Consider the following 9942-nt stretch of genomic DNA (forward strand, 5'->3'; position numbering starts at 1 on the left):
GGCACAAAAGGAATGCCGTTATCTGACTGTTCTATTCCCAATCTAGATTAGTAAATAGATGGCGAGAAGGTTTTTGTTGAGTCACCTTTTAAAGGTTTTCCGGGACATGAGGTTGATTCCTTTGTCAAATCGTGTTTTGATGTGAATTCAGTCTTCTTGAGTAAATATCTCCAAATTGAGGTAGTGCAGTCCGCACGCGCTCGATGTTGTCCTGTTATATAGCATATCTTTGTGTTCACATGTACCACCAGGGCTGGATAGAGACTTCCGACGCTGTGTTCAAGAGACAATTCCAGCCCCAATTTGTTTAAATCGAGATGGCTTGACCCGAGCAGTAAAGGTTTGCATGTATTTTTTCAGGAAACCTTGGAATGTGTTTAGTTCATACTATTGAGAGAATATTAAGGATGATGACAGAAGCAGGATCAACTTAATTAAGAAAAGCTGGTGCTCTGATTGGTCTTAAGACCTAATCATTGAACAAATCTATCCATGGATTTTTGTATAAAATACCCTAATGTAATAGCACCCACACGTGTTGTTTACAATGGCAGGTGATCTGCATTAGCGTTCATCTTTTACTCAGAGTATACACACACACTGGCCATGGTTACCTGACAACACAAAGAAAGTGACAATACATGCGTCTAACGAATGAATTAATGAAGGGAACTTTTTGAGATGATAACAGCCCACAAATGAACTTGCTGCCAGAGACTGCATCAAATGAACCTGTATGACCAGTTGAGTATTTGGCAAAGACAAACCCAAATATATTTAAATTAACTCTCTGACATATCTAACTTTTTGTCTTTATTAAAAAAAAAAATGTAGGCCTTAATTGGGGATGATTAGCATCACAGTGGACACATTAGTACAGCAATGTTTCAAATTGACTTGAAGATAAAGGGTTAACTGCACAAGGAAGTACCTGTGTTGTCAATAACAAAGGTCGAAGTCCATATACAAAAGGAGAGAGAGAGAGAGAGAGAGAGAGAGAGAGAGAGAGAGAGAGAGAGAGAGAGAGAGAGAGAGAGAGAGAGAGAGAGAGAGAGAGAGAGAGCCGGAATCACACCGTTTCCTCTTTCCAATCAAGATCACATTATTTCCGTTGCGCTCGAGTGGATGCTGGATTAAATGTGGCTGCGCTTTACATCTTTAAAAAAGTACTACATGACCGTATATTATCCCTAGGAAATGAAAAGCCAGCTCCAGAGACAAGGCTCTGCTACAGCAGGTAAGCTGAGGCTGTGTGCTCACCTGTACGACCACACAGCCTCCACCTATTAGCGACAACAACTCGGTTAAACACAACAGCAGATCAGTTATGACTGTTTGTTTTAATCTATATCCTACTGAAGGATCTTTATTATACACCATAATGTTACATATTCATACTGTAGTTAATAGATTCCTTCTGCCTCCCAGTCCAAGGAACTGGTTACACCAGCGACCAGGGATCCCCACGGTTGCGACGGGTTACCTCTTCACGGTCCGACCAGAATGGCCCTCAGTTTAACTGGCGCCCAGCCTCTGCGGCCCAGGAGGATGCAGGGCAGGAAGCGGCCGTACCCCCTAAAGACCTCCGAGCACTCCCCATGCCAATGGCCCTGAAAAGAGCCATCAGGTAGGCCCCCTGATTGGTCTGATGGTTCCCTGATTACAAATCTTGGGATTAAACAGGATTATGATCACAATTGTGATGATGGTTATCTGTGGATACAGCTATAAGGGTTAAATCTATGCTATGAATGTTTAACAACGCTGGCGATATTATAATGATCTGTATCGTTGAAAGAATGTGTGACACATCTTTTACAGTCAGGTCCAGCAGATGCAGGTGCCAGTGTTGTCCAGTTTCCAGTCCTGGAAGAGGAGCAAAGCCAAATCGCTGAGTCGGGCCCGCAAAAGTATCGGAGGATTCCTGCACTATATCACACTCTGGAGGAAGTCCCTGAACAAGATTGGAGGTGTGTGTATGTATGCATGTATGCATGTGTGTAAATATCAATACGCGATATATCATTGCCCTTCTTCGTCTGATACGACAATCAATACATTGATTGTCGCTAAATATTTGTTTTCCATATAATCTTTTTTGTTTTTGTTTTATGCTTTATTCATGATGAGTTAGACAGGAAGGTATAGGTAAGAGAGAGGGAAGGATATGCAGCAAAGGACAACGGCAGTAAGGACTGAGCCTTAATGGTACTCGCTCTATCCGGTGAAACTTGAACGGAAGTTAACTGGCCAAAGACTGAAAAACTTAGTTTGGACCATGAAGACAGACAGATATCCTGTACTTTACCCTTTTCAGGGTTATTTGTATTTTTCGTTAGACACTTATCGTTTGTCGCAGAATCGCTGTATCGCAATAATATCGGTATCGTGGGCTATGTATCGCATATCATATCGTATCGTGAGGTATCCTGTGATGCCCACCCTTAATATATATGTATAAGTGTGAATAAACATACATTTAAACATTCATTAATACCCCTGATACAGCAAAACCAAACACTATTTTGAATATATTGGTCACATTGTTTACCTTCTCTAAGCGTATCCATTTTCTTCATTGATGGTACTGCAGGGAACTTTGGAGATGGTGTCCAGTCTTACTTCCTGTTCCTGCGATTCTTGGTGGTCCTCAACTTCCTGTCCTCCATGCTGATCATTGGATTCGTCCTCATCCCCAGCATTGTGTTGAGATCTGTTGCGTCAGATTCTGTGACCAAGACAGATAACGGTCTGTACAGATTCTAGTCTTCTTGCATTAAGAGTCTTACTTACTCTTCTGGCCTCTATGAAATGCAGGATTATATATTCAGCTTCAATTGAATGCCTCAAACTATTGCTTCTTGGAGGCATTTTCTTATACTTAGAAAAAAGTACCACATTATTGTATAATGTAAATAATGTGGTACTAGTTATTTTATTAGTTATGTTTTAAACGTTGTTGGTGTGAATAATGACATTACACTAATAACCTTTATTATATATATATATTTTTTTAAATAACCAAATTGTTGATGGAGGTTATTTCTGAGAAGGTATGCTCAGGGTTTCTGAGGCTCTTGTGTTGTGTTGACAGGCACAGCAGAATGCAGACAGTATGACCATAAACCAGACCCTCTCGTGAGATACTTCAGCTACTTCCTGGACTTACTTTCTGGAACCGTGAGAAATACAAACACACCCGCATCCATGTCCTTCTATGGATACGAACATGGAAGAAGATTAGATTAGATGGATTCGTTTTTCCTCTTCTTGGTCTACATTTGATTCTGTAATAATTAACATTTGTCTGGGAAATTTGTTTATTTCCTACCCACTTTAACTTCACATACACTGTATCCTCCTTCCCATCATTAAGTTTGAATTACAACTACTTGATAATTATCATGTTCGACAAACTGTGTGCGCCCTTGTTCCTGTAGGGCTTCATGGAGTACACCTACCTGTTCTATGGCTACTACCGCAACCCCATGGTGGCAGAAAGTGACTTTTCCTACAACATCCCACTGGCTTACCTCTTCACTGCTGTCTTTTACTTTGCCTTTTGTCTCATCTGCATCACTGCACGGTAAGTTCCAGTGAAGACACACTTTTAGATGCACCAAACTGTTTTTTGTGTGTGTGTGTGTGTGTGTGTGTGTGTGTGCGTGTGCGTGTGCGTGCGTGCGTGATAAACGACCAGTCAAAAGGATAACCTGTATTCCCCATTGTTGACTGCTTGCTTGCACAGCGCGGGGACTGCTGTTCGTGTTGCTGTGGCAAGAGGAGGCGGCGCCACAGGCAGTTACAGTAGGATTGTGTTCACTGGCTGGGACTTTGGTTGCCTCGGTGACAGGGCTACGAAACTGAAACAGAAAAACCTTCACTACCAGCTTCAGGTTAGAGGCTATGCTATTTTTTTGGGCCTCAAATATGATTAAGTTTATAGGATTTCTGCTCCATGCCCAATAAAGTTATTGTCCCCAAAAACCTGAACATTACTTTCTTTCCATTTCCGTCTCTGTCTCTCTGGACCAAGGTGGACCTTGAAGAGGAGAGGATAAAGAATGAGGCTGCCTCTCTGACCTTGCGTCGAAAAGTATTGCTGTACTCGTCGCGTATTTTTCTGTCTCTCGTTGCTTTCGGCCTAATTATCGCAGCTTTCTTTGGCATTTACCAAGCCACCACCTTCAGCCAGGTCGGTGATGGGTGGTTCTACCTCCGTTTGTTTGTCATCCACATATCAAGTTATCTTTGGCTCATCATATGGTGGTCTGCTTCATTTTGTATGTGTTTTCTCTGGCAGAGCAAAGTCAAAGAGACAGGAGTGCTTGGGCTGTTCTATGAGTACCTGCCCTCCATCGTCATCACCGTGGGGAACTTCGTTGTTCCCGTGCTCTGTGACCAGATAGCCTTGCTGGAGCGGTATAACCCCAGCATCACTGTCATTGTGGCCTTGCTAAGGTTTGTACGTGTTGTGCATTTAACTGTTGTGTATGTATGTAGGTATGTACGTTTGTATGCATGTGTTCCTGTATGTTTGTGGTTATGTATGTGATTATGTATGTGGGTATGTATGGGGGAGCAATAGAGGAAGGGACACTGTTTTTGATTGGTTGTTGAACAACTTAAATTATGTAGATGTGAACAACACATTTGTGTCAAAAATCCATAGCAAACAAAGAGTCAGTTGATTAACCTTTCCAACAAAATTATTTCATGACTCAGGAAAAGTGTGTGTTGTGCTCTCTCCCTCTCTCTCTTACATAGGTCAGTTTTTCTGAGAATGGTCAGTCTGGGTGTCCTCTTGTTCACATTGTGGAGCCAGATAACCTGTTTTAAAGGGGTTTCTGAGGAATGTGCATTATGCCACTACAACCACAAGAGCTACCCAGTAAGTATGTTACATGGTTCATGCATACATAGTGTAAATTCATCCTTTCACTTTACTGCTTCGTGTATGACACGAATTGAAGGTGCATTTGAAAACTCGTGCTCTAGGGTTATCTGGCCGTTTTTTAATCAATGATTAGTATTATTTGTACTCTGTGACTGAATATATGCAACCCAGTCTCCCGGAAATACGTGACACTGTCACGTCATTTAATCTATTCATTCGTGATCTGGGACACGTAATTTCAATTTTTCGTGCCAAAAAGCACACATTTCTAACTATCGCAGCTTTTGGCCACCCGTTTCTACTTTCAACTTTTGATTCTGAGAAATTGTGACAATTCACGAATATATTTAATGCAGATGCGCTGCTCTGTAGGCACACCGCGACGGAAAAAAAGTAGCTGCTTCATCTCATCTTTTTAGAATGAGGTAGAAATTTGGGCTTTTGGCACGAAAAAATTTAAATTACGTGTCCCAGATCACGAATTAATAGATTAAATAACGTGACGTGACAATGTCATGTATTTCGGTGAGACTGGGTTGCTATATGAGGTGACGTGACATATAATTCCTTATGTAGTGTTGGGAGACCCAAGTGGGACAGGAGATGTACAAACTGACCCTGTTTGACCTGCTCATCACCCTCGCAATGCTTGTGCTGGTCGAGTTTCCACGCAGGTAAAGTGTTCAAAATGAACGGAGTGAGAGACGTAAGGATGATTTTATACAACCTTCAGTCTGATGGAGATCCATGGCTCGCTTGTGTTCCAGGATGGTGGTTGACAACTCATCCAACAAGCTGATTCAGTTTGTAGGCCGTCAGGAATTTCTAGTCCCGGTCAATGTCCTGGGACTGGTGTACGGACAGACGGTCGTGTGGACAGGGGCTCTGTTTTGCCCTCTGCTGCCGCTCATTAACACTTTGAAATTTGTGATTGTCTTCTACGCTAAGAAGGTGAACACGTTGATATATACACTCAAATTTGAACTCGAATCATGATTTCCAAACGTATATCCCTCCCACCCTGATTTAATTATGTTGTGTAAATGCACTGTGCTACAGATACACCTCACCGATTTCTGTGTCAAAATAATGTACTTCTTCCTATATATATATATATATATATATATATATATATATATATATATATATATATATATATTATGAATCCAAAAAAAATTGTCTCCGTGTTTTACATCATCCCTGGTGATTGGGCCCACCAGATAACACTCTTCTCCAACTGCCGCCCGGCCGCCAAGACGTTTCGCTCCACCAAGTCCAAGGTGTTCTTCCTGCTGGTGCTGCTGTTTGGCTGGAGCCTCGCGCTGGTAGCCCTGATCTACAGCATTGCCGAGTGAGTAGCTCGCTGTGTGTAAACACGACGGTTACACTCCCGACAATGAATGTTTTTCGGACAAGGGGTCCTATTTAAGTAAATACATCCTGTGCCAGCCTTCCCACTCAAGTGAGTATGATTGTGTCTTCATATCCCGCTCAGGATCCACCCTTCGATGAGCTGCGGGCCCTTCCGCTCTCTCGCCTCAATGTGGACAATCGTTCCTGATTCGTTCTATAGCCTCTCCTTAACGACAAAAGGCTTCCTCTACTTTATTGGCTCACAGCGCTTCTCCATTCCCTTGTTTCTTTTCTTTAGGTGAGTGCTATGTTATATAGTTAACTACAATGTTACGCACAATATTTTAATGAATGACTTTTGTATGATGTATTAACAGAGCTATTATCTTGCCAACAGTGTGGTGATGTGCTATTTCATAGCCTTAGCCTCCGTTTACGGAAAAAGTGTGGACTTGCTCAAAGCTCAGCTTAAACTGGTATGCATGTGTGGCCACATACTTCCACTACTACTAGTTTGCCTTGCTTTGTTGTTTTGAATTTTTGTCTGAGTGAGTGAGCTATTGTGTGAGGTCCACCTAGTTCAACTGGGAGCTTTTCAAATGACGTGTTTGGTCTGTGGTCAACAGGAGGCCCGCGACAAGCAGTTCCTGGTCAAACAGATTGAAGAGCTCAGTCGAACGCTTGGAGTTGCAAGATAATTCACAATATAAAATTGCCAACGCCACCACCTGCACTAAGAACACTTTCTCTTAATTCTTTTGCACCTCTGTAATTTAGTTAAATATATATTAATACATAGATATAATATACATTGATCTTGTATCAGTGCATGTCAATTTATCTGAACAAACTGTTCTTATATCCAGAAATGAAATATTTGCCATGCATGATAAATAAACCGCGTAACCTTGACACCCTCTGGTGCTGACATGTGGAAATGCATCGTTCTGTTCTTTTTGTTTACTTCCGGTTTGTATCTTCGGCGAGAAGCTACTGTAGTTAGCAAGCCAAATGTTTATATATGGTTTAATGTTGTAGCTCAATTATACTTGATTGTATTTTCTCCATATTGGAAAGCTAACTGGGTGAGTTCATGATGAACGGTGGACACGTTTTTAGCTAAGTACCAGAATAAGCTATTATTATTTAACCATACAAATTACCAAGACACTTATTTTTTCCTTCAGTACATTATCGCAAAAGACAGCTGATTTGATAACTTCCTTGACCTTATCTGTAAACGCTGAAGAATTGATTGAAGAGGGCGATCTATTGTGTTAATTCATATGGTAACTGGTAGACCAGTACGTCTATCTAGCTGCTTGCAGCGTTGAGTTGGCATTATGAACATCCTTCCCAAGAAGAGCTGGCATGTCCGTAACAAGGACAACATCGAGCGCGTGCGGAAGGACGAGGCCCAGGCTGCAGAAGAGGAGCTCGAGGCCAAACGTCGCGTGGAGCGCGCTGAGCGAGAGGTGACCAGTGACCACCATCGGTATCTCAATACTGTATTATGACATTGTGAACTAGGTCAAACACATGGTGCTAAATATTCAATAAAATAATAATGCACTATATTCAAATCCCTTGTATGCATGGCTACAACTTTAGTTAGTGCTGCCCTTTTTCTGTAATGCATCAAACATATTATCCCATACATATACATTTGTTTCCCATAAATATAGGTTTTTCAATTCTCAGCTCGATGTGTATCCTTAGAGTCTCATACTGTATTTTTCTCGATTTCCACACAGGCACGCACAGAGTTTCTGAGGAATAAATCCCGAGCTGCTCTCCAACTGGAACATGGAGGGAAGACTGAGGAACTGAGTGGTCCAGGAAGGAAAGATGAGGAAACGAGTGGACGAGGAATTAAGGTTGAGGAAACGAGTGGACCAAGTGGAATCCTGGAACATCTCAACTTGTTCCCCCTGGAAGATTCTTCTGAGAAGAAGGGGAATGAGGAGTATCTCAAAGATAAGAAAGATGAGAAGGTAACCGGAATTACTCGTATTATATAATATTCAAGTTAACTAACTAAACAAAAGCACATCAGGGATAGTTTCCATCTCTCTGACCTAGCAAACATTTTCCCAGCAATTCCATTTCAGGAATTTCATAAAAGTCTTCTCCAAGGATTTTCCTGTGGTTTCATCGACCCAAATAGTCTCTTAAAGCTCTCAATCAAAATATAGAGACCTTTTGGAAATATTAATTTTTGAATGTCTCTCTTTTCAGGAGAAACAGGAGCGAGCCATCGGGCTCCTGGTGTCCCTGGGACCTCAGCCTGGCACTGAGGTAACCCCGTGGTACATGAAGACCGAGAAGGAGAAGGAGGAGGAGAAGGAGAAACGGAAGAAAAATCCAAAAGAGTCCGAGAAGGGGATGAGGAAAGGAGCCACGGAGGAGGAGAAGGAGAAGCGTGACCGTAGGCTGAAGGACATGCTGGACCCCATGAAGGACATGAGGAAAGCCCTGGCTATTAAGGACCGCAAGGAGCCCAAGAGCAAGAGGAGGGAGAAGAGGCCCAGAGCAGAGATGAGCAGTGGACCCAGGTGAGGAAGGCTTCGGGGTCGAAAACACTGCCCTGGCTTTGTAAACCAGAGTTCATGTGTGCTACTTTGCAACCTAATATGCACTTAACATGTTATGATGCACCACTCACGAGTGAGGGTTCCCTGTGGTCCATAATCAACCGATGTACAACGTGTGTGTCGTATATACGTGTGTATTCATGTGTGTGTACTAGTGTATCTGTGCTTATCTGTGTGTGTGTGTGTACTAGTATATCCTTATGTGTTCATGTGTGTGTACTAGGATATCCGTGTGTGTGCTAGTATATCTGTGTATTCATGCGTGTGTGCTAGTATATCCGTATGTATCCGTGTGTGTATACTAGTATATCCGTGTGGGTGCTATTATATCCATGGGTATACATGTGTGTGTACTAGTATATCCGTGTGTGTACTAGTATATTTGTGTATCAATGTGTGTGTACTAGTATATCCGCGCCGTGCACTAGTGTATTCATGTGTGTGTGTGTGTGTGTGTGTGTGTGTGTGTGCGTGTGCGTCCTTAGCTCCATGGAGAAGCTGCGTGCGGAGCGGCTCCAGAGGGAGGGGGAGGAGCGGCGGCGGGCCCAGGCCCTGATCGACCAGAGGAACGGCAAGGTGGCGGACAGGGAGCCGGGCAGGGGGCCAGCGGCCGAGGAGCGCGAGAGGCCCTACAACAGCGCCTACTTCCCGGAGCTGGCTCGCAAACGCCAACGCAAGGACCGGGACAGCTGGCGAGACGAGATCCTGAAGTCGTGAAGTGATGTCCAGCTATAGAAGGACTATAAGGGCCGTCAGAGTGCCGATTGGCAGCCGATGAACTGGAATGTGTGCTGTGTACTGGGATGTGTGCTGGGAATGAAAGGTCCGATACAAAACTGGATGTTATTCAGGGTTGAATAATATGTCAATCAACTTCAAAGTCAGACTGTTCTTACCATATATAGAGATGCATTTTCTATGGAAATATACATCCTATTTTGAAAGTGTCCATTTTTGTGATGTATTTTTTTTCAGGATTCTTATTTCTGATTTAACTCAAAGAAACCTTATCAGAATGTGTGCGTTTAATAAACCTGCAATGAGGACATTCAATTAATATATTGCTATACGGAAACAAATTCTCACCATTTAGTACTT

The 9942-nt window shown here is 42.6% G+C and overlaps 2 protein-coding genes across 4 annotated transcripts; both read left to right on the forward strand.

The window, feature by feature from the left end:
• Positions 1-46: 46 nt before the first annotated feature.
• On the forward strand, positions 47-7188 carry tmc4 (transmembrane channel-like 4). 3 transcript variants are annotated; one of them, XM_060065065.1, is made up of 17 exons: positions 47-340; positions 1195-1237; positions 1429-1627; positions 1822-1970; positions 2594-2749; positions 3095-3180; positions 3441-3586; positions 3749-3896; positions 4037-4195; positions 4304-4461; positions 4768-4891; positions 5474-5571; positions 5665-5848; positions 6118-6248; positions 6393-6548; positions 6648-6726; positions 6877-7188. In XM_060065065.1, exons 2-17 carry the CDS (start codon positions 1198-1200, stop codon positions 6946-6948), a joined length of 2085 nt encoding a protein of 694 aa, XP_059921048.1. In that variant the 5' UTR covers positions 47-340; positions 1195-1197; the 3' UTR covers positions 6949-7188. The 3 variants fall into 3 exon arrangements, with proteins under 3 accessions (XP_059921048.1, XP_059921046.1, XP_059921047.1); XM_060065063.1 differs by lacking the exon at positions 47-340 and adding an exon at positions 401-743; XM_060065064.1 differs by lacking the exon at positions 47-340 and having other exon boundaries at positions 996-1237.
• Positions 7189-7222: 34 nt separating this feature from the next.
• Positions 7223-9860, forward strand: leng1 (leukocyte receptor cluster (LRC) member 1). The gene is made up of 5 exons (XM_060065102.1): positions 7223-7335; positions 7551-7725; positions 8005-8244; positions 8489-8805; positions 9330-9860. Exons 2-5 carry the CDS (start codon positions 7594-7596, stop codon positions 9559-9561), a joined length of 921 nt encoding a protein of 306 aa, XP_059921085.1. The 5' UTR covers positions 7223-7335; positions 7551-7593; the 3' UTR covers positions 9562-9860.
• Positions 9861-9942: the final 82 nt, after the last annotated feature.

This window comes from Gadus macrocephalus, chromosome 11 (assembly GCF_031168955.1).
Source record: "Gadus macrocephalus chromosome 11, ASM3116895v1".
In the NCBI taxonomy this organism is placed as follows: Eukaryota; Metazoa; Chordata; class Actinopteri; order Gadiformes; family Gadidae; genus Gadus; species Gadus macrocephalus.

Coding starts and splice junctions, on each gene's coding strand:
- leng1 (XM_060065102.1), top strand. CDS start 7,594: ATGAACATCCTTCCCAAGAAGAGCTGGCATGTCCGTAACAAGGACAAC. Junction 8,245..8,488: donor AAGATAAGAAAGATGAGAAG/GTAACCGGAATT, acceptor CTCTCTTTTCAG/GAGAAACAGGAGCGAGCCAT. Junction 8,806..9,329: donor GAGATGAGCAGTGGACCCAG/GTGAGGAAGGCT, acceptor GTGCGTCCTTAG/CTCCATGGAGAAGCTGCGTG.
- tmc4 (XM_060065065.1), top strand. CDS start 1,198: ATGAAAAGCCAGCTCCAGAGACAAGGCTCTGCTACAGCAG. Junction 4,196..4,303: donor AAGCCACCACCTTCAGCCAG/GTCGGTGATGGG, acceptor TTTCTCTGGCAG/AGCAAAGTCAAAGAGACAGG. Junction 6,549..6,647: donor CCCTTGTTTCTTTTCTTTAG/GTGAGTGCTATG, acceptor TCTTGCCAACAG/TGTGGTGATGTGCTATTTCA.